At 46.2% G+C, this 27,080-nt stretch overlaps 1 protein-coding gene across 3 annotated transcripts in view; it reads right to left on the reverse strand.

The window, feature by feature from the left end:
• Nucleotides 1-1,670: 1,670 nt before the first annotated feature.
• The window catches only part of Heatr5a (HEAT repeat containing 5A), a 115,159-nt gene continuing 89,749 nt past the window's right edge, over nt 1,671-27,080 (reverse strand). For all 3 annotated transcript variants that reach the window (XM_036206149.1, XM_036206147.1, XM_036206148.1), the window contains 10 exons: nt 23,702-23,881; nt 21,371-21,593; nt 19,877-20,122; nt 18,082-18,209; nt 15,909-16,056; nt 15,029-15,301; nt 10,426-10,650; nt 6,069-6,223; nt 3,714-3,927; nt 1,671-2,667 (listed from right to left, as the gene is read on the reverse strand). In XM_036206149.1, coding sequence (XP_036062042.1) covers nt 2,363-2,667; nt 3,714-3,927; nt 6,069-6,223; nt 10,426-10,650; nt 15,029-15,301; nt 15,909-16,056; nt 18,082-18,209; nt 19,877-20,122; nt 21,371-21,593; nt 23,702-23,881 — 2,097 coding nt within the window. In that variant the 3' untranslated portion in view covers nt 1,671-2,362. The remainder of the gene's footprint in view (nt 2,668-3,713; nt 3,928-6,068; nt 6,224-10,425; nt 10,651-15,028; nt 15,302-15,908; nt 16,057-18,081; nt 18,210-19,876; nt 20,123-21,370; nt 21,594-23,701; nt 23,882-27,080) is intronic.

A 27,080-nucleotide genomic window follows, 5' to 3' on the forward strand; every position in this document is an offset into this window, starting at 1 on the left:
AGCTCAGTGGTAGAGCGCTTGCCTAACAAGTGCAAGGCCCTGGGTTCGGTCCTCAGCTCTGAAAAAAAAAAATGGATAAAACAATGAAAGTCCCTATTCCCCCCCCCCCCCTCCCTAGGCTCATATATTACATGCTTAAGTCCCCAGTCAATGAGCTGTTTGGAAGGATTAAGTGTGGCCTTATTGGAGAAGGCAAGTCCACACCAAGTCCTGTGTCTCTGCCTGATGCCTGGGGATCAGGAGGTAGCTCTCAGTTAGTGCCTCAGCTCCATGCTTATCTGCTTCCTGTCAGGAGGTTAAAGGACTTTTTAAACTGTACACAGGCCCCTGGTGAAATATTTTCTTTTGTAAGAGTTGCCTTGCTCATGGTGTCTCATTAAAACAGCCTCTAATAGTCAAAGGCATAGATTCTATCCAGAGAGCACCAGGGCTGCATTTTCCTTGGTAAAGGGGTATGCTCCTGAGTCCAAGTCTGGCTCACACCAGAGTAACTTAGCTACTGTTAGTGGTCATCTATCACTCAGGACGATGTCTGTAGGCGATGGCACAGAGGCAAGATTATTGGAAGCCATCTAAAGGAGGGAAGATGGACTGATGGACATATTAGGCACTGCGCTGTGACTGACATCAACACAGACAAGTGAGGTAGAGGTTAAATTCGGTGCTACAACATGTTGTTATCAAGATGTGGCCCAGGCCTGAAAGGAGATGGAGTCCACAGCCACAGAAAGGACCAGGGAGAGGGGAGGGCATTTCAGACAAGAACCACCAGAAACAGATATTCAAGCCTACATACAGGAGGATACTCGAAACCACTGTGGGGGACGCGCCTGAGGACCAACGCCAAGTTAAGGGGACTGTTTTGAATCTGTGAGAAAAACTGCTCCCCTTTCCTGGATGAAATAATTCAAGATTACAAGAACATTAACGAAAATGAGCTTTATTTGTGTAATATAGAAAAGTTGATTGTAGTGTTAGAGTTTGTCAAATGTTTTCCACTCTGAAAGCTTTACAAGAGTATTTACATACAAACATACGAAAATAGAGTCCAGCGCGTGGTTCCTGCTCCAATCAGCTCTCTGGATTCTGAGCATGCCCTTGTCCCGGCAGGCTGGAAATGTCATCAGGAAGCTGCATCCCTTTGACACAGTGCTTGAGTCACACAGGACAAGGCTGAAGCGGCGGGAAAGTAGTGAGCATGAACACAGCCCAAAATAGTTTTCAACCAATGTGACTTTATCATTAGATTTTTATATTAAAATACATTCTGTGTTAAAAAAATGTATTTGTATTCACCGAAGTTCTAAATCTGTTGTACTAAATCTGACATTCATATAATCTATAGATACAGACGCGAGTCTCCACTAAGCTCTCAGTATGAATCATTTCCACAAATAAAAACAAAATGAACAGAGGTAACAGAAAATCCATCTGAAGAGTAGGATAAAGACGCTCTGTTCTATATAAAAGCACTCTGTGTGCCCTCGGCATAACCCCTTAAAAGACCACAGCCTCAGGCATATGGGGAGGCTGATGCTGGCTGTCTTAGTGTATGTTGGGGAATTCTAGATCTGGGTCCCCCCCCCCCTTTTTTTTTTGAAACAGGGTCCCTCTGTGTAGCCTTGGCTGTCCTGGAACTCACTTTGCAGACCAGGCTGGCCTCGAACTCAGAGATCCGCCTGCCTCTGCCTCCCAAGTGCTGGGATTAAATGTGTGCACTGCCACTGTCCAGGTAGATCCAGTTCTTAAAGATTGTTCCAATCACTTATTTATTGTTGGCATTATTAATTAGCTTGTTTGTTAGTTAATTCCTTTTTTGAGTGAAGTCTTATCATGTATTCTCCTAGCTGGCTTGGAACTTGCTATGTAGACCGGGTTGGTGTAGAATTCGGTGATCATCCTGCCTCGGTCTCCTCAGGTCCCCTTCCCTGCTCTAATCACTGATGTCGCTTGAGAACTGCAATGAAGTTTGATGCTATTACAGACTACGGCAGGATTTTACATTAGCAACTGGGATGCAGTGTGAGTTCAGATACTTTACAGCACACTGACATCGTCAGAGTCTATCACACAGACCCTCAGAGGAAACCCGTCATTCTCAAAGCACTGGATTACTTAGTAAACTGGGATCTTTGGCACTTTCTTGAAATACCTGGCAAGAATTCTGACAGTTCCATGGTCTTATTAAAGGAAACAAAATAAAAGCGAAATTAGCAAGAAAGCGAAGTTTTCAATTACACCTAAAATCAGAACAATCAACCGGATCTCCACTGCACTTGGGTCTCAAGTTTCACTTGGGTCCCGAAAGCAAGGAGACAGCCAAGGGTTACACTGTGGTGCCCAGTGTCCCAGAGGAGCAGCATCACAGGAAACTCGTCTTTAGTTGGATGCTTGAGTTCCTGCCCAGGTTCTTGGCGTGTTTAGAGGGCGCCTCCACTCTGACACTTTCCTGATTGCCCTTTATAGCAGTCTCGAGCCGGGCTTTCAAGGCTGGGGAAGAAGCCATGACATTCCTGAACACCGAGGGATACCGAGGCCCGATCTGCATGAGGTTTTGCAAAGCAAAGTCATGTAGACTTCTCATAACTGAAGTTGCTGATCCCAGAGCGTTCTCATCCAAAAGGAAGGAGATGAGGACTGGCAGAAGGCAGGCCACCAGCTGAGAGCCTGGGGTGAGAAAGGGCGGGTTCAGGGAGGTTAGTGAGTTTCAAGTATGTTCTTCACTTGGGGTGAAAATAACCACCTTTCCTCACATTACATTACCTGCAGCTGGGATTACCATCATACCTGCTTAGTGCGTGTGTGCGTGTGCGTGTGCGTGTGTGTGTGTGTTTAGAGCACATGCAGGTGGAGGCCAGAGCTCACTATGTAGGCTAGGCTGGCCAGAGCCCCAGCAATCACCTGTTTCTGATGCTTTGGCACTGGGATTAAAAGCATCCTTCACCAACATACCACCCAGCCTTTTCTTTCTTTCTTTCTTTTCTTTTTTTTTAGGACTAGCCTGGCCCCAAATTCACCAAGGATGACATTAAAACTTATCTAGACTTGATTGTCCCCATCTCCTGAGTGCTGGGATTACTGGGTTGGGATGACTGAAGGCAGGTCCTCATGCTGGCCAGGCAGGAACGGTGTCGCCTGAGCTCCCTCTCCAGCTCTCTACTTAAAACACTAAATGGAACAATCTCATAGATGTCTCCTATATTTACATCATCTCTCCCTCCTCCTCCCAGTCCCTCCCAGGTCCCCAACTCTCTTTCAAATTCATGACATCTTTTTCTTTAAATTGTTTTGTGTGCATACATACAAAAATAAACACCACCTGCTGAGTGGATTTAATGATGCTATGTCTACGATTTTAGGGCTGACCACTGCTTTAGGGTAACACTTGGGGCTCCTCTCTAGGGAGACCGAGTGCACTCTCTCAGCTCTCCATCTAGAATTGGGCCTCATGACTTCCTCCTGCCTCTCTTTCTCTTTGAAGACAGTCTCACTCTATAGCCCAGGTTAGCCTCAGACTCATGGTGGTCCTCCTGTCTCCACTTCAAGAGTGCTGGAATTACAGCAGTGTACCACCATACTTTTTGTTTGCTGTTTTTGAGACAGGGCCCTGCAAGCCCTGCCAGGAGCTTGAGAAACCAGCCTTTGGAGGACACCACCGTGGCCTCTCTGAAACAGACACTGGGGAGGGGCTGGGACCCAGCACTGGCACTCACGATGCTGTTCGTCGGCAATGGTGACCAACGCTCCCAAGACCTTTATTCCTTCCTGAAAGATCTGCAGCTCGGCCGTGTCTTCAGGCTTTCTCTTGTCTATTTCCTGCAGTTTCCCCACAATGGAAGACGCTAAAGAATAAATGTACGGGTAGGAGATGGCCGGATTTGGATACTGAAAAATGGAATGTAGGAGCTGATAGGTCTTCATCTGGACCTAATTAGGTAAGACAGGAATAAACTGCACGTTAGGAAGTCCCTAGAACAAAGAAACACGGAAAACAAATGCTCGTGAGCCTTTCTTTTTCTTTCGAGACAGGGTTTCTCTGTAGCTTTGGAGCCTGTCCTGGACTAGCTCTGTAGACCAGGCTGGCCTCGAACTCACAGAGATCTGCCTGCCTCTGCCTCCCGAGTGCTGGGATTACAGGCGTGCGCCGCTGCCACCGCCCGGCTGGAAACTTTTTATATTCATTCCACTTTTCTTTGTTTTGGAAGTCCTCTAGCCGACAGGCAGCAGAGAGCCACAGTGGTTGTAGCAGTGTGGAGAGGCACCGTGGGGAAGGCAGCCGTGGACGGTCATTTCCCTCCAGCCCATTCCTTCTCTCGGTCCCTCTCTGTAATGTGTAAAACTAGCCACGATGTTAACCCCCACCCCAACAGCCTAAACCAACTAAATAGAGACAATTTGAACTTTGGTTTTTGTTTTCAGAAAATAATTTACACCGAAACTCTACACATTTGCTATCCACATGTCATGGTCTCAAGGTTTCAAGGACTCCACCTGGCCCACACTAAGGACATGTCACCACTTGTCAGTCACCATTTGGAGCTGCTACACACTTGTGCAGGTAGCCAAGGCAACGGCGACCAAAGGATAAAGGAGCCGACTACACACGTCATCCAGACACGGCCTCTTCAAACTGTGACAGTATTTTAAGCATTGGTATTGTTTTTTCCCTCGAGAAAATCTGGTTCCTATATCTTTGGGAGTAAGAAATGTTTCTGAGTATGGGCTCCAAACTAATATATATCACATGAAAAAAAGAAACATTTAATCTAGTCTATCATTCCTTGTTTTTTCTTTAAAGAAAATCTACAAATTATCATAAAAACCCCTTGTGCTATAGCCATATGAATGACTTTTTTTTTTTTTTTTTGTGGAGCTGAGGATCGAACCCAGGGCCTTGCACTTCTAGGTAAGCGCTCTACCACTGAGCTAAATCCCCAACCCTATGACTGTTTTTAATTGTGTGTATGTGTATGCTTCAGTGTGTGGATATGGGCATATGAGTGAAATGTCCATGGAGGCCAGAAGAGGGCATCAGACCTCTGGGAGCTGGAGGCTGTAAACTACCAATGTGAGTGCTGGAAACTGAACTCTGGTCCTCTGGAAGGGCAGGAGTGCTGCTCCTAACTGCTAAGACACCTCTCCTTGTTTCATTCCGTAGTCCTGGCTGGCCTGAATCTCCCTATGTAGATGGGACTGTCCTGGACCTATGGGCATTCCTCCTACCTTTTGTGTCCCCAGTGCTGGGATCACATGGGATCACAGGTGTGGCCATCACTTCTGGCAAGCTACACCAATTTTTTGTTTGTTTGTGTTCGTTTTGTTTTCTTTTTCTTTTTTAAAAAAAAGGTTTAATTTATTCATTATGTACACAGTGTTCTGTCTGCACGTATACCTGCAGACCACAAGAGGGGGCCAGATCTCATTACTGATGGTTGTAAGCCAACTTGTGGGTGCTGGGAATTGAACTCGGGACTTCTGGGAGAGCAGCCTGTGTTCTGTGTTCCAGGTGAGCCATCTCTCCAGCCCCTTGTTTTCTTTTTCAAGACAGGGTTTCTCTGTGTAGCCCTGAGTATCCTGGAACTCACTCTGTAGACCAAGCTGGCTTTGAACTCACAGAGATCTGCCTGCCTCTGCCTCCTGAGTGCTGGGATTAAAGGTGTGTGCCACCACCGCCTTTTTTTTTTTTTTTTTTTTTTTTTTGAGACAGAGTCTCATGTAGCTTAGGTTGGCCTTAAACACACTCTGATATTTGCCTCTAGTTCCTAGTGCCAGGATTGCAAGCCTACACGACCATGCTAGATTTCTATAGCGCTGGGGAGCAAACCCAGGGCCTGTGTACACCAGGCATGCACATAAGTACCTACTTAACCACAACCCAGTCCCAGGGCCTGTGAACACCAGGCATGCACTTAATAAGTACCTACTCAACCACAACCCAGTCCCTGGATACTTTTTGTAGGAGCAAGCAAAATCACAAAGTCCAGTGTATGGATGACAATCATAAAGACAAAGATTTGAAGTCTAAACAGGTTTCTACTGCAAAGAGCTCTCTACTAAAAGATATTTACCACAGGGTCTTTGCTCTCCAGGGCAGCCTTGAATTTCTCAATGCAGCGCTTCTGAAGGCAGGGGATGGTCGTCACTTCTGGACTGGTAGACAAAATAAATACCGTGACGGCCGTAAGCAGACTGACTTGGTCAAGTTCTTGATGTGTTCCATCAACTGAAGAGAAATGATTGGTAGAAGGGTCATTTTTACTGCTGCATCTCTGTATGAAGTCTTCTTTCTCTCCCCTCTCTGTTTGTTGAGACAGGGTTTCTCTATATAGTCTGGCCGTCCTGGAACTCACTCTGTAGACCAGGGTGGCCTTGAACTCACAGAGACCCTGCCTCTGCCTCCTGAGTGCTGGTATTAAAGGCGTGCGCCACCACAGCTGTGACGCTCTCTTTAGTTTGGATGGCAATGTTTTTGCTCCCCCTACAGACAAGCCGACTCTTAAGAAGCACTGAGGGCTGGGGATGCAGCGCAGTGGTGAATACTTGCGGGGCACATGGAAGGCTCTAGGTTCAAGCCTCTAGGTGTGCAGTGGGGTGAACAAGCACACATGGGACCGGCTGACTCTGGACATGTAAGTATTTCTTCAGTGTTCTCACATTAAGTGGGGCATGAGAATCGGGTGAGCTAACCTTTAGGCATTTAGGATACATGTTACTCGTGGCTTTCACAGGTATTAGCGCTTTATGATGTCACTGTTTTGTTTTGAGATAGGGACTGGCTATGTAGGCCTTTGAACTCTGGGCCTCAGCAGATCTTCCTGCTCACCCATGCCCCGCTCCTAGTGCACACAGAGCTCCCTCCACACAGCCCGCTGGCCCTGCTTTAGGTACAACGGAGTGCTCGTGGCACTGGCCTGTTATTTTCCCTCTGTACTTTGTTAATACTGCTGCCGGTAGACATCTGAGCACTCTGTCTACACACTTGTCAAAGTCTGAAAAGAGTGGAGGTCCCACCTTCGTCTGAATGAATTTTTTTTTTTTTTTAATTGAGGCAAGGAAGGGTCTCATGTAGCCCAGGCTGGCTTCAACTTGCTATATAGCTCAGGATGACCCTGAATTTTTGTTGATTTGTTTTTGGTTTTTCAAGACCGGGTTTCTTGGTGTAGTCTTGGCTGTCCTGGATCTCGCTCTGTAGACCAGGCTGTCCTTGAACTCAGAGATCTGCCTGCCTCTGCCTCCTGAGTGCTGGGATTAAAGGGGTGAATCTTTGATCTTTCTGCCTTAATTTCCCAAATGCTGGAATACCACACCTGGTTTATGTGTTCCTGGGATTGAACCCAGGGCTTCACACACGCTAGCCTACTAGGGTACATCAGTGGTCTACTTTTTTCATATTTATTTTTTGAGACATGGTATCCCTATGTATCCTTGGCTGGCCCTCACTACACACACCAGACTGGCTTCAATTTTCAGTAGTCTTCCTGTTCATTCCCCAGTGCTTGGATTAGGATTACAGGTGTGTATCACATTTTCTATTAGAAATAAATTACCTTCATTTTCCAAAGTGATATTCTAAGTATTTTTGTTTTTTTTCTCCCGAGACAGGGTTTCTCTATGTAGCTTTGGAGCCTGTTCTGGATCTCACTCTGTAGACCAGGCTGGCCTCGAACTCACAGAGATCTGCCTGGCTCTACCTCCTGAGTGCGGGGATTAGAGGTGTGTGCCACCACCGCCCGGCGTCATAAAGTATTTTTAATGAAGTAGCCATGGGTTATTCTGAAAGGGACAGGTAGGGCAGTAGGAAACACAACTTACTAGGTTTTGTTTTTCAGCTTCTGGGGCTTCTGGCTAAGATCAAGTGATATGAATCAACAACAACAACAAAAAAACAAGAAAACAGAATCTCACACATAGCCTAGGCTGGCCTGCAGCTTGCTCTGTGGCTGATGACGTTTCCTCTCCCGCAGCCCCTGAGTGCTGGCTGGGCTTACAGGCCGAGCCACCATGCCAAGTGTGTGTGGTGCTGGGACAGAGTCCAGGGCTTTGTGCATGTTAGACAAGTACTCTCTCAACTAAGCTACACCCCCAGCCCACAAATGGTTATTTATAAACAAATGACATCAGTCACATTAATTCAATAAGTACTTAAAAACATGTGCCAGCCGTCTCTCTTCAGCAATGAGAATACAACTTTACTATCAAGTGGGGATCAAATACAAAATTTAGGTTCAGCTGGGAACAAGGTCCATGCCTATAAAAACATACCAAGAAATCAGAAACGTCCTGCAGTTTTTTTCTACCTCAGTAAGTTTGGGGCCAGCCTGGTCTATAGAACTAGTTTTAGGACAGCCAAGGCTACACAAAGAAACCTTGTCTTGAAAAACTGACCAAACCAAATCAAAACAAAATAAAACAAACAAACAAACAAACACCACTACCACCACCACCACCAGCAGCAGCAGCAGTAGCAGGAATGTGGTGCTTCAAGCTGTGATCTTAGCACTGGGGGAGGCTGGGGCAGGAGAGTCTGGAATTTGAGGCCATCCTCTGCAAGAGAATTCCAGATCAGCCTGCGCTACATGAGACCCTATCACAGAAATAAAAATCCAAACCCTTCAAAAGGCCATAGACAGTGACTCAGACAAGAGACACTGGTGGACGGAAAGTCTTGAGGTGCCACTGAGGCTGACCACCAAGAGGAGACGGTGAGCACCGAGAGGAGACGCAGTGACCGGGCATTTTATGGATGAGTGAGTTGGCACTCTGGTAACCAAGTAAAGCACACAGCAGTGCGGGAGTGCTCTGTACTAGCCAGACATTTACCCTGGCAGCAGCATCTTGTGTGTCATGTGCCCAGGACTCGGGATTAAGGAAAGTGGACAGTCTGATCCAGAGACGACTACACTGGCATCCAGGGGCTCTCCTGCTTTCTCTCCAGCAAAGTTTCCTCTGTCATTCAGAGCAACTCAAACTATAGCACACTCAGCCAGCTAGTTTAGTAAAAATACTTATTTAATTTCATCAAGGTAAACGGCTCCTGGGTCCTCTTCCCATTTCTCCTAAAACTCCTTCACTACCCCTTTATTTATGGGGATGGACGAAAGTGCTGAGCAGCAGGCCGCTCTTGAGGCCCGCGCAGTAAAGAACAGCCCCTTGCCTACAGCTGTCTGAGTCAGACATCTTGGAATCCAATCCGCTAGCTGCAGCCTGGCCAATGTCCCAGCAGTAATTTCATGACAGGCTAAGTCCTGGGCTTCAGAAACTAACAGGCAATACTTGTTTTTCTCTTTTAAGCCACTAAGGTTTTTAGTTTGCTTGTCTGAGAGAGGGTATGGCCTGGCCAGGCTGGCCCCGAACTCACTATGTAACTAAGGATGGCCTTGAACTCCTGATTTTCCTGCTTCTACTGCCAAATGTTGGGATAACAGGCAGCATCAGGCCCACTGGGGGGAACCTGTTACGAGGCAAATGTTTACCATTTACCATAGCAGGAGCTGATTATCTTACGCTAATAGGTGTGACCTCTCAGTCCTCTTGATACACACTGAGAGCAAACATTCTGTGCATCTGTGAAGAACGGGAAGTTCGCTATGATGGACAACATCAAAACTAACAACACTTCTCCACCTTTCCTCCTCTCCCTCCCTTAGGTTGGCAGAGGTTAACGCATTTAACTGTGCTGTAAGTTTATTCAAACTGTGCTGTCCGTTAGTCCATCCTGCTGTCTAATCCCGAATCTGCACATTCTCCACCTCCTTTTAAATATGGATTTGCACTAGTGGGGCTCTGAAAACAAAACCTTCTTGCCAGGTCGATGGCATGGACTTGTGATGCCAGCACTAGGGAGCAGGGTGATGCTGAGTTCAAAGCAATCCTGGGCTACACAGCAAGATTCTGTTTGTCTCAGGGAAAACAACAATACCTCGACCCTATCTGTCCTTCCTCCTGACGTCTGTCTTTCCAGGAGGAGCCCATCTGGACTTAGGCCTTTAGCTCTCAACTGTACCAAGCGCTTCCTGCTCACCACTCTACTATGACTCTGATTTTTTCCTTTTGGCTTCTCTGTGTAGCCCTGGCTGTCCTGGAACTCGCTCTGTAGCCCAGGCTGGCCTCGGAACTCAGAGATCTGCCTGCCTCTGCCTCCTGAGTGCTGAAACTAAGGGCATGTACTGCCTTTCTTAGGCTTCTGTGACTGAATTCTTTTGAGTCTCTTCCCATCATGATGGGGTCCTCCTCTTGCTGCACATACTCAAACAGACTGAATCATGCCCACTGTAAACAGGACAGGAAGATGGGGATATGGTATATCTGAACACTACACATCTGCTGGGTACACAAGACAGACTGCCACATCGGATAACGGAATAGCTCATCCTAAAAACAACAGCGGCACCTCTTACTTTAAAACCTGCTAACAGTCTTGCTGACCTGGACTCCAACAGTCAAGCACAGTTGCTAGAGCATTCTGGAGGAGGCTGGTCCAAGCTGCATGGCTCTTTTCTGCTCGGGCCATCGGAGAGGTTAGGATCCCTTTCAGAGCTTGCAGGGAGGCCGTGACCGTTGAGGACAACTGGCCCCCAGGGAACTTCACAGCAGTTTCTCTGAGGACTCCAATTGTGAGGTACAACACAGTAGGGAGAATTGAGATGCTTCCTGCAAGGCAGAAGTCAAACTGCATTTCAGCAGGTATGTTTTCCAGAGTCCTCAAGGAGGCCTGGAGAGATGGCGTATCAGTTAAAAGCACTTGTTGCTCTTGCAGAGAACGTAGGTTTGATATCTAGAACGCACATGGTGGCTCACAACTGACCGTAACTCCAGTTTCAGAAGATGTAACGCCCTCTTCTGAACCCCGTGAGAACCAGAAATGCCATGTTACACATACATATGTTCTGGCAAAACACTCATACACATAAGATGAAATAAATACAGCCAGAAAAAAAAGTCAGTTGTCAAGGAGTGAACAGGGTTAGAGGCGTCCTGGATCTCCTGGTTAGAGGCATTTCTCTGGGAGCAAAGCCCCGCATTACTGCACACGTGTTGTGGGTTCATTTGGTAGCACCAACTCATCCTTTCCAAAACACCACCCACAGAAAAACCCTAGAGTATTTCCTATAAATTTCAACTAGTGAGAGAATTCAGTAGCTCAATTAAATTAAAAAAACAAAACCAGTCTGTCATTGGCCTGAGGGTTGCTCACCAGCCTACACTGGGCAGCCCAAGCCCTTTCTGCCTTCCTAGTACTGGGACTACAAGTGTGTGCCAGTATGCCCACCCAGGTCTTTTTAATGTGGCTCTTAGGACCCAACTCAAGTCCTTAAGCTTGCAAGGCAATCAATTATCATCTGAACCATCTCCCCTTTGATTAAGATTTATACAGTTGGGTCAAATTCTGATAGTTGTAACTGGAAATGTCATTTTGGTTGTATCACTTAGCATTAAACTTTTGACATCAATCTATCCGTTTTCATTTGTTTGTTTTTTTTTCCGAGATAGGGTTTGCCTGTGTAGCCCTGGCTATTCTGGAACTCACTATGCAGACCAGGCTGGCCTTGAACTCACAGAGATCTATCTGGCTCTGCCTCCCGAGCGCTGGGATTAAAGGTGTGCGGCGCCGACGCCCAGCTTATTTATTTTTTATTTTTGGCCTTTTGAGACAGGGTTTCTCTGTATAACAGCCCTGGCTGTCCTGGAACTCGCTTTGTAGACCAAGCTAACCTCAAACTCAGAGATCCACCTGGCTCTGCCTCCCTGGTGCTGGGATTAAAGGTGTGCAGCACCATGCCCTGTTGTTAAATTTCTTTTATATTAAACTCTTTTCCATGGAATTTGTAGAAGGCCACTTATGACAATTGGTACAAGTTTCCATGGAAGGGCTGGAGAGATGGCTAAGTGGTTAAGAACATTTGCTGCCTTTCCAGGGGACCTAAGCTCGGTTCTCAACAGCCATGTTGGGAGGCTCACATTTGCCTGTAACTCAGCTCCAGGGGAGTTGACACCTCTGGCCACAGGCACCTGCACTCATGTACACACTCCACACAAAAGAGATGATTAAAAATAAATCTTAAAGCTGGGCGGTGATGGTGCACGCCTTTAGTCCCAGCACTCGGGAGGCAGAGCCAGGCGGATCTCTGTGAGTTCAAGGCCAGCCTGGTCTACAGAGTGAATTCCAGGAAAGGCACAAAAGCTACACAGAGAAACCCTGTCTCGAAAAGCAAAAGAAAAAAAAAATCTTTAAAAAAGTTTTCATGGAGCCAGGTATGAGTTCTTGGCCAGCCTGGTTTAAAGTGAGTTCCACGACAGCCAGGATTACACAGAGAAATCCTGCCTCAAAAAAACAAAACATAACAAAAAAGAAACAAAAGTTTCATGACCAATTAAAGAGTTGAAATCAGGGCTAGGTGGTGGTGGTGCACGCCTTTAAGCTCAGCACTTGGGAGGCACAGGCAGGCGGATCTCTGTGAGTTCAAGGCCAGCCTGGTCTACAGAGAGAGTTACAGGACACCCAGGGCTTCACAGAGAAATCCTGTCTCGAAAAAAAAAAAAAAAAAAAAAAGAGGTTGAAATCAGTTATAAGTCTGATGTTAACATGGAAGCCACACCTGCTGGCACAGGCTACTTGAGGTAACAGAATCATTCTGTAGTGTGAGCTGGGGAAAAAGTTCAAGACCAACATAAGCAAGTTAGTGAGATCCTGTCACAATGTAAGTAAAAAAAAAATAAATAAATAAAAAATAAATAAAAAAAAATGGTGTGGATGGGGGGCGATGAGGGGAGCATGGATACATCTCAACGATCAGGTACCGGTCTCAAAAACATGAAGCCCTACAGTACCAGGAAAAAACCAAATTTAATTTTCCTGGCTATTACTTAGTAAAACTGTATTTTCCTAGACAGGGTTTCTCTGTGTAGCTCTAGCTATCCCAGAACTCACTCTGTAGACCAAGCTGGTCTCCAATTTGGAGATACACCTGCCTCTGAGTGCTGGGATTAAAGGCATGTGCCACTACTGCCTGGCCCTTGGATCTTCAAAATAAGAAATCTTTCCTATTTATTTATTATGTGTAGGGTGCATACACAGCATCGTGTGCATATGGAGGTCAGAGGACAACTTGCGAGAATTAGTTCTCTCCTACCCTGTTGGTTCTGGGACTGGGCTCTGAGTTGTCAGGCTTGGTGGAAAGCACCTTTGCCAACACCATGTGACAGACTTTAAAAATATTTTTGGTGTGTTCATGTGGAGCCCAGCCATCACACTGGGTATATTCCCCCCGCCCCCACTTTCTCTTCTGAGGCAGTCTCTCACTGAACCCCGAGCTCCTCAGCAGTGGGCTGGCGGCCTCAGGATCTAGCGATTTCTAGTGCTGCCCTCCCCTCTCCAGCAGCACTGCAGCTACAGACATGCACGGCCATGCTCAGCTTTTAGGAGAGTTCTGTGCTTCTAAACTAGGCTCTCAGGCTGGCATGGGGGGCACTGCACCAACTGAGCCATCTTCTCAGCTCCTGTGCTAGATTTTGTACAGAACACGTATTTTAAATGGAAATAAGATACATCTAGACACGTATTATCTTTATATGCACTAGTTACATATAATGTATTCACATGTTGGAGAAAGCTATGGATCTTTCCACTGAAAAAGCTGGACCCCTGCAGTATGGGCTATCGGAGCCTGATGACCTGAATTCATCCCTAGAACCGTAACAAAAGCTGGACACAGCAGTGAACATCTACAATTCTAACATCCCTACAGCGAGATGGGAGGCAAAATCACCAGGAAGCTTGCAGACCAACCACCCCCAGGATGCACCACGTGACAGATAACAGAGGTGCTGCCTCCAAACAGCAGAGAGAAATGACCCTGAAAAGCTGTCTCTGACCAACACACGTGCGGTGGCAGAGTGGCCTTCCTGCCCTAGAATGAGGTCACTTCAGCTCACAGAAAGCATGAGTGACTGCCAACAACAGGATGAGCAGGAAGCCTTCTGGGATGCAGTGGATGCAGCAGAGCCAACACAGAGCCCCAACAGCTATGTGAGAGATTGAATGGATTTGGTCTGCAATGGAACAGGGCATCAGGACAAATTTGTCATCACAGAGTCAGAACTATCCACCAGATATTGCACAGAGAAAAAATGGTCAAGTCCTACTACTTGACCTAAAACACTGTCAGCTAGAGACAACATTTTAAAGAGATGGTCAGGGCACACCCTCACATGCTCCAGACATGGGTTCAATACCTAGAAATGGAACAACAAAGTCAATCCACAGAAAGTGCGTTCATCTATCATATTTCACTTTCACCTTTTTTCGTGGAACAAATTACATTAGACTGTAAAACTAATCTTCCAGAATTATAAAAAACACTCAAATGTTTGGGTCTGTAGTCATTCAATGGAAAAATAACCAGCGACTAGGCTATTTCTCCCGTCTAGGGCAGTGGTTTGCAACCTGTGGGTCATGGCCTCACTGGGGGTCACATAACAGATATTTACATTAGGATTCATAACAGCAACAACATTACAGTTATGAAATAGCAATGAGACAATTTCATGGTTGGGGGTCACCACACCAGGAGGACCTGCATTAAGGGGCGCAGCTTTAGGAAGGTTAAGGACACTGCTCTAGGGTCAACTGCACCACACAGCACACCTTCGGGAGAGCACAGCGCACAGCACACCTTCGGGAGAGCACAGCGCACAGCACACCTTCGGGAGAGCACAGCGCACAGCATACCTTCAGGAGAGCACAGCGCACAGCACACCTTCGGGAGAGCACAGCGCACAGCACACCTTCGGGAGAGCACAGCGCACAGCACACCTTCGGGAGCACAGCGCACAGCACACCTTCGGGAGAGCACAGCGCACAGCACACCTTCGGAGAGCACAGCGCACAGCACACCTTCGGGAGAGCACAGGGCACAGCATACCTTCAGCACAGCGCACAGCACACCTTCGGGAGAGCACAGCGCACAGCACACCTTCGGGAGAGCACAGCGCACAGCATACCTTCAGGAGAGCACAGCGCACAGCATACCTTCAGGAGAGCACAGCGCAGGAAGCTCAGCGAGGATGACCAAGGCAGCGGTGACCAGTCTACTTTCTTCCTCCGACAGGGTCTGTGGCCTCGAAGTTTTTACTCTTGGGCTACCCGTCAACTTCGGGTTTAGTTCCGGGAGTTGTCTAACGAGGATGCAGACACACAACTCCAGGGTTGCAAAGACCAACGACTTCCCAGGTACAAGTCCTCCTGTGTCCTTTCCTTCACCGAACTCTGGCAGGGTTTCCTTTTCAGAGGCGCCATCATCAACTGAAAGACAGGGAACAATGCTGGAGACATGCCGCTTGTGTGGTGTCAAGTAGACGGCAGTGTGACTCGTTTCTAGAAGGCCATGCATTAGTGGCTCAAGTGTTGGCTGTGAAGAGCTGACGGAAAAGGCAGTTCTCAAGTTAAAGGTGTAGCCCAGGCTGGCCTCGAACTCGTGACTCTCCTGCCTCCGCCTCCTTCAGTGGATAAAACAACCCTGTAATCCATTCAGCCTTAAAATAGTGCTGGTTAAACTTATCTCCTTGCCGTTACAAATGAGAACCCGTCAGCAGTAGCTCCGACAGTGACTGTCACCTTATAGGCTGACAGTGGCTGGGCACTAAGATCAGAACCCAGGTCCCTGATACATTAGAAATGGAACCCCCTCCCCAACACTGCACTTTTACTTTTTACATACATGTGCTCCATCTGCCCTAGTTAGGAAAGTACCAAGACTGCACAGCGATCCTGAGCAGTATTCTAAAAACAAGGATGCATGCAGTGTATGCAGTGTGCAGTGGACAGTGCTTGAGCACGGAGAAGTCTCGTTGGATTTGGTCTGCAGAACTGGGGTGAAGGAGCAGCTATGTCATCAGGAGTTAACACTTACCTTCCGCGCTCCGTCTCCTCTCCTTCACGTGTTCCTGGGCTGCACAGATAATCTGCCTTACCACTTCCAGGGAGGCCAACTGAACGGCAGGTGACTCTCTGGTCAAAATTACTCGGTGGAGGACATTCAGCAGTTCAATACCCAAGTCCTGTCAGAAAACACAGAGTGGACACTACTGGAAATTACACTCAGGTGTGTGTCAAAATAATGATGCTAAATGCCATGACAAAATAAATCCTTCTTTAAAAATCAATTTTTGCTAGAGCAATAATGGCAGATACCAACACTTCTTTTTCTTTTTTTTAAAATAATTTATTTATTTTTATTTTATATTTATTGGTGTCTTGCCTGTGTGTATGTCTGTGTGAGAGTCCCCTGGAACTGGAGTTACAGACAGTTGTGAGTGTCATGTAGGTGCTGGGAATTTAACCCTGGCCCTCTGGAAGAGCAGTCAGTGCTCTTAATCGCTGAGCCATCTCTCCAGCCCCTTTTTTGGTTTTTTGAGACAAGGTTTCTTTGTGTAGCTTTGCACCTTTCCTGGATTTCTCTCTGTAGACCAGGCTGGCCTCGAACTCAGAGATCCAACTGCCTCTGCCTCCCAAGTGCTGGGATTAAAGGATTAAAGGCGTGCGCCACCATCGCCCAGCTCCAACACTTCTTTTGTTGGTTTTGAGACAGTCTTAGTAGCCTTGCCTGGTCTCAAAGTTGCCAAGGATGACCTCGAATTCCTGATCTGCCCACCTCTGTACCCACAATGCTGGTGTTTCAGGTGTGTATCACCATGCCTGGGTTGTAACAGTTTAACCAATTCCAGAACATTTCTTGGCTCATTTTGGTGGGAGATGGTACTATGACAAGAGGTCATTTTCAGCTGAGTTCCAAAATGGTATTGGAGACAGCCAAAAAAGCATCAAGGCTGACAGGGAGTTCGACGACTAATGTTCACGTTTCCTGTAACGATGAAGGGAGAAGGAAAGTGATACTAAGGTAGGTCTTCAAAGTACCCCGGAAAATCCCTACTCCATTTCCCTTTTCTTTCTCTAGGATCTTATTTATTTTTATTCCATGTGTATGAATATTTCACTGGAACATATGTATGGTGTTGGAGGAGGTCAGAAGAGGCCATCAGATCCCCAGAAACTGAGTTACAGGTGGTTGTGAGCCACCATGTGGGTTCTGGGAACTGAACCTGGGTCCTCTGCTCTTAACCACTGAGCCACCTCTCCAGCGGCCTCCCTTCTTCTTTTCATTGGTTATTCTGGTTGCTTTCTTTCATTTTTGGGTTGCAGAGATGGCTTAGGAGTTAAAAGCACTTGTCACTGCAGAGGACTGGAATTTGGTTCCCAGCACTCACAACTAAACCACTAGAACCAGGAGTTACCTCTGAGGGCTCCCTCATGAATACGCAAATACACACATACATATACATAAGAACACACACAGAAAATAGCCAGGTGTAGAGAGAGGCACATGCCTTTCAGAGGCAGAGGCAGGTGCATCTCTGAGTTTGAGGACAGCCTGGTCTACAGAGTGAGTTCCAGGTCAGCCAGGGCTACACCGAGAAACCCTATCTTGAAAAAAAAAACACCTCCCACCGAAGAAAGAAAAAGGAAATAATCACAACACAGTTTATAATTTAGTTAAGGTCAATTCAACTCAGATAAAACCCCAACTAATGCTTTAAGCCTAATTAGTGATAATACTAATTACATAAGAGCTTAGAAAATCACAGAAACCATTGACCTTAAAACCCGAGTCAGCGATAGGACAACTCACACAGGTGCTAAGCGCACCCCCCTGACCCCATTTCCTCTAACTAGTCAGAGGAAGTGCTGTACTCTAGCCATCCTTGTCCCACAGCCAGACTGAAGACGGGGAGAGAACCCATACCACAGGGAGATTTGGAAACGGACCGTGGTCTGCATCAAGCACACTGTCTCTTGGGAGAAATGCACAACAGGATAGAGATGAGTACAAAGAGTGGTTCACAGAGAAGAAAAGATTGCCACACGGAACGATGGCTGCCGTGCTGGGTCACCGAACTCCAGCGCATCCCAGGGCGGGCTGGGGCGCTTTCTTCTGTGATCTCTGCTCAGTCCCGTTCACTGTAGGAACCTGAATACATTTCTGTTTTCTGAAGCCACGGAAGCCTACTCAAAGCACAATACATCACCTGATCACTGCCGATTTTAGATCTGGGCCAAGGAACATCGAGAAGGGCCTGCAGTGCATGCAGGCAGGCGGTGATGCTCTCCATGGTCACATCCGAGCGCAGGGAACACAGGAACTCTACACTGATTCCTGCGAAAGGCCAAGGAAAGGCTTCTGAGAGCCTTAGTTAAATAAATAAGGTCGTGTGATAAGACAATCACACCCACTTCGCAGAGGACAGTGCAAGTAAATAATAATACAGCTGTGTGTGCGCGTGTGCGTGCCTGTGTGACACGTAGTCACACTCATGTCGTCAAGGCTGGCCTTGGACTTGTGTTGAATTCTTGGTCCTCCTGTCTCTGCCTCCCAAGTGATGGGATTACAAGTATATGCTACCACACTCGACTAATTTTCTTTCTTTTTAATTAAAAATAATTTTAGTGGGTGAAGAGATGGCTCAGTGGTTAATGAACACTTGCTGCTCTCTTCTAGAGGACTTGGGTTCGATTCCCAGCATCTCCATGGTAGCTCACAAGTGACTATAACTCAAGTTTCAGGGGATATGACACCTGTCTTCTATGGGCATGAAGCATGTAATTTGTGGGCAGATATACATGCAAACAAAACACCATACAAATAGAATAAAATAATAATTTTAAATTGAGAGAGAGAGACAGAGAGACAGAGAGAGAGAGAGAGAGAGAGAGAGAGAGAGAGAGAGAGAGAGAGAGAGACAGAGAGAGAGAGCGCATGCACGCGCAGGTGCATACAAGTGTCTACAGAGTCCAGAAGAGGATGTTGGATCTTTGGAGATAGTTACAGGTGCTTGTGAGTAGCCTGAAGTTGGTTCTGAGAACTGAACTCAGGTCCTCTGGAAGAGCAGCAACAATTCTTAACTGTGGAGTCTCCTGATTTTCTTTTTTCTTTTTTTTTTTCTTTCTTTTTTTTGGTTTTTCGAGACAGGGTTTCTCTGTGTAGCTTTGTGCCTTTCCTGGAACTCACTCTGTAGTCCAGGCTGGCCTTGAACTCACAGAGATCCGCCTGGCTCTGCCTCCTGAGTGCTGGGATTAAAGGTGTGTGCCACCACCACCCGGCCTGATTTTCTTTTTAAAAAGTCACTGAACATAATTTTTTTTTTTTTTTTTTTTTTTTTTTTTTTTTTGTTGTTGTTGAAACCTGCAACTTTTGGGAACAATTTAATGAAAACATGCCAGCATATTCCTATTTTTTTCAAATGTATATAGCAGGAAATTCAGAACATCTGTAGAAGCCTCATCTTCTAAAACCTGTAGAGCAGCTGGAGACACAGCTCAGTGGTTAGCTGCACATACAGCTCTTTTAGGGGACCTGAGTTTAGTTCCCAGCATCCACACTGGCAGCTCCATGGACCAAAGCCTCCTTCTGGCCTCAGTGGGCACCTACACGCACATGCACATACACACAGTAGGCACACACACCGACACAGAAAACAAAACTATGGGAAGCTGGATGTGGCGGCACACTTCCGTAATCTCAGACTTGGGAGTGTGGAGAAGTTCCAGGCCAGCCTGGGCTACATTCTGACAGCCTGTCACAAAACAACCCCCTTCGCCCACCAATCAAACAAAACTTTTGAAGAAAGGGACTAAACTTCTCTTGTGAAGCCAACTTGTAATGGGATTCTAGACTTATTATAATAAAATTTGTACTCTTAGTTTCACTAATGATGTCACCAACAAGCAGCAAAGAGTGAGTGACGGTCTCCAGAAGGAGGCAGGCAGCCAGGCATGACTCAAGGGTAAGCCCGCTCCCACTGTGGAGCTCTTTGAAAAGCTGACCTAAAATCAGATGGAACCGGTCAGTGTAGACGTCCTCCGGGGACTTCACTGCAGCCCCAGACGATGATGAGCCCTGACACATGGAAGTCGGAGTTACAGGCCTTGAGAGATTGGCAGCTTCTTCTTCCGGGTCAGCAAAGCCTGTGCTGGTGAGCCACAGTGCAGCAGCATGGAGGATGAGTGCCCAGGAGCTGTGGTAGTGCAGTCTGGCATGGTCGCTAGTCTCCGCTGTGTAGAAAGCACCGCCTACCAGAGGAGGAAGCAGTCAGCAGAACTGCAGACACCACCTTCCAGTGGTAAAGATGCTGCTAGCCTCTGCTGTTCAGAAAGGGCATCTGGAACCCTTCCAGGCAGCCCCCGAGGCGCCCCCCCCCACCCCAGGGAAGTGCTTTCTGATGTTACCAGCCCAGATGAACTCTGTCTGATCTTGGGCTTGACATACACGAGCCCTCTCTACAGTCTGTTTGTCCATGACTCATCCTACTGTGCCCCACATTTCTGGACATTTGTTCATGGTGCTAAACTGCTTAGTTCTGTTGCTAATGTTTAACTTCTCCTGGCATTATAGCTGTTGGGTCCCAAGGGCTGATTAAAGGTAACTTCATAAGATTGCCGTGGGATGGCTTTCTACAGCTGTGAGGATATGCTGCTCTGATTGGTTGTTAAGTAAAGCTGCACTGGCCTATGGCAGGGCAACTTACAGGCAGGCAGGAAATCCAAGAGAGACACAGGAAGAAGAAAGGACAGAGGGGAGAGATCTGAGAGCCTCCCTCAGTCATCAGGAGAAGTAAGATGTAAGAGAACAGGTAATGCCGTGAAGCCATGTGGCAAGACAGATAAATAGAAATGGGTTGATTTAAGATGTAAGAACTAGTTAGCAAGAGGCCTGCCATGCCATACAGTTTGTAACTAGTATTAAGCCTCTGAGCTTAATAAGCAGCTGCAGGACTGGGGGGGGGGGGCGCCCATGAGGCTGGAGGAACCTCCCAGCTCCACCTGATTGGCAGAAATTAAACAATATGTTAAGCTGGAGAGTGTGAAAAAACACACTTGTGGGCACATAAGGTATTAAGGCTACTCTGGAGAGGTAATTCACAGTACCCTATCTTATGACAACAGATGACTATGACCTAGGGAATTGAAAATTTTTGGTTCTCAAGAAAAAAGAACAAAGCCTGGCTTGGTAGCGCATGCCTTAAATCCCAGGCAAAGGCAGGCGGATCTGTGAGTTCAAGGCCAGCATAGTCTACAGATCGAGTTCCAGGATAGCCAGGGATGTTACACAGAGAAACTCTGTCTCGAAAAACAAAAGCAAAACAAGAAAATTTCTGGTTGTCTACATTAATGCAACTGTTAGCTGCTTATCCCATGAATAAAAATTGTTCTCGGGGAGAATGCTTCAGGTAAACATCACATACTAACATACTACAGGAGAAATCTTGGAATAGAAGTCACTGTCACTCCAGAAATGATTAGCTTATGTTTCCTCCTTACCTTCAACAGGAAGCTGGGAGGCAAATTCTGCAGGTAAAGTTAAGAGAGCAAAATCCTGAAGTGCAGCAAGCCAGAGTCTGCTTAGGGTGCCCAGGTCTGTGCAGACTAAGTCAAGAAGGCCATCAGCTGAAGGGGACTGACTTCTCACACTGTCTTCTGAATTAACAGTAGTCTTCAAAGTTTGTTTGTGATTTTTATGTCTTTGTACAGCAATTATGTAGACCTGTTAAAAGTTTATAATTAGAAGGAAAATCTTGTGTCTGATGAAACATACAATGTTTTTATGCTTCCTTGAAGACAAGGGCTTGCCTTTGAGGACATCCAACTTGAAAAGCACTGTGATATCAAGAAGGCATGGAGGGCTGAAGAGATGGCTAAGTGGTAAGAGCACATGCTGCTCTTCTAGAGGACCTGAGTTCAATCCCCAGCACTCACATCAAGTGGCTCTCCACTGCCTGAAACTCAAGCGGGGGTGGTGTGACTGTGTAGATCCCATGCCCTCTTCTGGTATCTACACCACCTACACATGCATGCACAGCACACACTCAAAAGACACACAACATAAAAAAAAACTAGTAAAAATGAAGTGTTAAAAATTATTAAAAGGGGCTGGGGATTTAGCTCAGTGGTAGAGTGCTTGCCCTAGTAAGTGCAAGGCCCTGGGTTTGGTCCTCGGCTCCGAAAAAGAAAAAAAAAATTATTAAAAAAAAAGAAGGCATGTATGTATAAATGCATACAGATTGTAGGAAGATAAAAACCATCTCTGGAGAAGAAGACTCCGCTTAGCAATCAAGAGTACTGGCTGCTCGCAGGGACCTCGGTCAATTCCTAGCTCCCATCTGTAACTCAAATGCCAGGGAATCTGATGCCCTATTCTGACCTCCACGGGCACCTGACGCGCGCGCGCGCGCGCACACACACACACACACACACACACGCACGCACGCACGCACGCACGCACGCACGCACGCACGCACGCACGCACGCACACAAACATTCATACACATAAAATAATAAAATAAATAAATCTAAAAAGAAAAAACTCTCGGAGATGTCTCGGAGATAATAAATACTGGGGAACATCTTGTCACTATGCATTTCAACAACCACAGGAGCTCCCACAGAGGCACTCTGGGTAACCTGATAATCCACCTCACCACGTGGCTGCACACAGCTCTTTCTCAACTGAACGGTGGGTACCGAAAACATGCTTAGGAGAATTATCACTCTAAAAAGGCTTACTTAAATAGACTCATGGACTAAAGAATAACTTTAGTCCTATAACTCTAAAACCTAAACGAGCCAACTTTGAAACAAAACAAAACAAAACTCTGAAATACATATGTTGTGTTAAGCTAAGATAATGGCAAAACTGGACAAATTTAATTCAGTTTCTACACATACAGCACAGTATGAACACTCAAATACTTTACTCTGGATATGCTAATACGCTTGATTATGAGGTCCCTGTTATTGCCCCTGACTTCTCAGACAGAGGAGTAGAGCACACAGTGCATTACTTTCAGCCCCAGGTTTGATTCTAAATATATCTGGCTCCAGGCATTTCAGACAGGGATTAGGGGCCTCTATTACACAGAATATGTTGATCAGTCATTATCCGAGGAAAAACTAAGAGAAGGTTTAATGAAAAACAAGGCGATTTAAATTACAAATAACACCATGTGAATAGAATGTTTGTTTGTTCATTTTATTTATTTATTTATTTTGTCTTTTTCAAGACAGGGTTTCTCTGTGTAGCTCTGGCTGTCTTGGAACTCACTTTATAGACCAGGATGGCCTCAAATTCATAGAGATCCACCTGCCTCTGCCTCCAGAGTGCTGGGATTAAAGGTGTGTGTCCATCATTGCCCAGCTTTATATAGCTTCTTTAATTCATAACTGCTCTTGCTTGACTCTTTAGACTGCCTGTCCAAAGTCAATTCATCTATAAATAAATCTCACTCGGAATCTTTGGTTTATCTTGAAAATGGACTACTACTTAGCACTGTGGCACAGCTGCTGGTCTCAGCATCTGAGAGGTGAGGAAAGAGAATCACAATTTCATTGCCAGCCTCAGCCACATGGGAGGACCTTGCCTCAAAAACAAACAAACAAACCAAAACCCCAATCAAGGTTAGGTTGTGGCTCAGAGTTACAGGCCTTCCCTACCATGTCTGGTTCAATCAAGGACCTGAGTTCAATCCTTGGCAAACACATGCAGACTAACAAAAACCCTGCCAACAAGACTTCCATATAATTGTATTTTACAGTCTACAGTGTTTCCGGCGTCTAACAGCTTCCATAATTCCCATATCAATGAAGAGCACTGACCTCTGCCCAGGCTTTCAGCACGGCCAAGATCTCCATGGTAGAAGCACTTTCATTATACAGGTGACTGAGAGCCTCCTTTCCAGCTTGAATTTTGGTTAGTGATGAGACAAGTAGCTGATGAACTCTACGGAGATCACCGAGGTCACTTACAACTCCACTGGCTATCCAGGCACTGCAAACCTGGTTTTGAGAAAACCACAAATTAGATGGAAAAATTCTGCAATTCTTTGTGAGTTTAGGAGAGCCCACCAACATCTTAGGAATCTAGCCACGGAAATAATCTTTTTTTTTTTTTTTTTAAATTTTAAATGACTTATTTATTTTTATTTCATGTGCATTGGTATTTCATATGCATGCATGTCTGTGTGAGGGTGTCAGATCCCCTGGAACTGGAGTTACAGTTGTGAGCTGCCATGTGGGTGGTGAGAATTGAACCCAGGTCTTCTGGAAGAGCAGCCTGTGCTCTTAACCTGAGCCATGTCTCCAGCCAAGAAATATTTTTTTTTTCTTTTTTTTAACCAGGAAACCTAATAGAATGCAGCAGACAAAGAATTAAAAGCCAGAACTTCAAAAATGAACAGAGAGGCTGGAGAGACGGCTCAGAGGTTAAGAGCACTGGCTGCTCTTCCAGAGGTCCTGAGTTCAATTCCCAGCACCCACATGGTGGCTCACAACCATCTGTAGTGAGATCAGGTGCCCTCTTCTGACCTGCAGTCAAACATGCTGTATACATAATAAATAAATAAATCTTAAAAAAACTGAACAGAGACTAGGGCTGAAGCAATAAACCAGTGCTCTTTAGTGTGTAAGGGGAAGAGTTGAACTGTGAGCTCATAACCAGAAACTCCTGGATAATGTCTGAAACAACACTGTAATCTTGAGTGTCTTATCTCATTATTGAAAATTAAGAGACTGTGTGGTTCATTAAAAGACCCAGACTTAACACTTAGAACCCCGATGAAGCTGGGTGTGGTGGTGCAGGCCTTTAGTCTCAGTGCTCGGGAGGCAGAGGCAGGTGGATCGTCGTGAGGCCAGTCTTGTCTACATAGCAAGTTCCAGTCATCCACAGCTATACAGTGAGACCCTGTTTAAAAACAAACAAAACACTCCAAGCAAGGTTTTCTTTTCTTTTCTTTTCTTTTGCAGTGCTAGGAATTGTACCTGGAATCTCACCATGCCAGGCAAGTGTTCTTTTACTGAGTTATATTCTCAGACTCTAAAAATATTCTGATCCTTCTAACAAGTTTATTTTATCTAAAACACAAATCAAAACCACCACCTCCATTTTGCAATGCAGGGCCAACTCCAGGGGCTTAGGCCCGTAGCCCAGCAGTGGGGGCAGAGGCAGGAAGAGTGGGAGCTCCCAGACAGACTAGTTTAGACTAGTTTAGACCAGCCAGGGCTACAGCAGGTCCAGTCCCTAAAACCAAAGGGGAAGCTAGATGTGGCAGCAGACGCCTTTAATCCCAGCACTTGGGAAGCAGAGGCAGGAGGATCTCTGAGAGTTTGAGGCCAGACGGACCTACATAGTGAGACCAGGTCAGTCAGGGCTGCAGAGTGAGACCCTGTTTCTAAACTAACCAACCAACAAACCCATCATCACAACACTAAATCAAAGCGGGTAAAATCTGCAGTGCCTTACCTTTACTAAACTTTTAGGGACTCTACTTTTTCACATACCATGGTAGCTCTCTTTCTAGAGAAAAATACTTTTGCCCTTGTTCATATATAGCTGGCCTCTGACCTCCTATTTTTAAACTTTATTATTTGCAAAGGCAGTAAGTTAGGAAAAGATGTACTTTCTACTGACAAGGAGTCCAAATCCACTCTTGTGATTCTGGGAGGATCACAGTCCTACTCAGGCACAAGGGAGCAACTCAGCTGCTATGGTGCCCAGGAGCAGTGGCTGGTACTGTGGCACCCATGCATTTTCTACTTATAATAGATTTATTGATACAGAACCATATGTTTTTTGTTATTTATTTTTATTTTTATTTTTTCAAGAAAGGGTTTCTCTGTGTAACAGCTCTTTCTGGTTGTCTGGGAACTCACTCTGTAGACCAGGCTGGCCTCGAACTCACAGAGATCCTCCTGCCTCTGCCTCCTGAGTGCTGGAATTACAGGTGTGTGCTACCATTGCCCAGCACAGAACCCCATTTTAAGTAGAGAAGAACAGCTATTCATTCATTCATTCATTCATTTTGGGTTTTTCAAGACAGGGTTTCTCTGTATAACTAAAGAGCCTGTCCTAGAACTCACAGGCCTCTGCCTCCTGCGCACTGGGATTAAAGGTGTGCGCCACCTCCTGGCCTACATCTGTTTTCTAAATCTTGTCTCATTTACTAAGATTTCAGGTGGCTTATGGCAAGAACACTCATACAGAGAGATGCTAAGTTAGGGACTCTGGACAAAGCTCCTCATACACAGGACCTCTTGACACTGATGGCACTCAGCTAGTACCAAAGCTCAACTCAGTACAGACAAGGTGGATGCTGGGAAGGCTTGAGGTGGCATGCCTGAGGCCCTGCACTCAGCTGCAGCACCAGACACCCTTTAAACACAATGGAAAGAAACGGAAAGATGAAAGAGCCGATGCAAGCTAGGTTTCTGTATTATGTTTATAACTCATTACTTCAGGTCACCTCCTGGGCTGGCCACTGAGTGCCTGCCAGTGCATTCCAAGGACAACTACGGACTGTTTCCAAATGTATCCCACAGCTCTTAGAGACACGTAAAACATGCTTCACTTCACTTGAAATGCCAACCTGTGCTCTCCTGGCACACCATTTTTAGTCTCTCAGAGTCTAAAAGTTCGGTAACTCATAATGCTGCTGATAATGTGGGAAAACAAGTATTTGCAGACATTGCTGGGGTTGAGTTTTATCAGGCAAATTCCTCTAATATATCCTTTTTCTGACCCAATTCAGTGCATTCAGTGAAAGGACCTATGCAGGATGACTTGCTGTGGCAATGTATATAAATTTTTTTTGGTTGGTTTTTTTCGAGACAGGGTTTCTCTGTGTAGCTTTGCGCCTTTCCTGGATCTCACTCTGTAGACCAGGCTGGCCTTGAACTCACAAAGATCCGCCTGCCTCTGCCTTCTGAGTGCTGGGATTAAAGGTGTGCGCCACCACCGCCCGGCTGGCAATATTTTTATTTTATTTTTTGGTTTTTCAAGACAGACTGTCCTGAAACTCACTCTGTAGAACAGGCTGACCTCGAACTCAGAGTTAGATCTACCTGCCTCCCGAGTGCTGGGATTAAAGGTGTGTGTCACCACACTCAGTGTGGCAGTATTGTAAAGGGGACAGAAGAAACACCAACAAGCCCATCGGCACAGACTGTTCTAGTAAACTCGACACTCACAGCCCGGGACACC

The sequence above is a fragment of the Onychomys torridus genome, chromosome 14 (genome assembly GCF_903995425.1).
Source record: "Onychomys torridus chromosome 14, mOncTor1.1, whole genome shotgun sequence".
Taxonomy (NCBI): domain Eukaryota; kingdom Metazoa; phylum Chordata; class Mammalia; order Rodentia; family Cricetidae; genus Onychomys; species Onychomys torridus.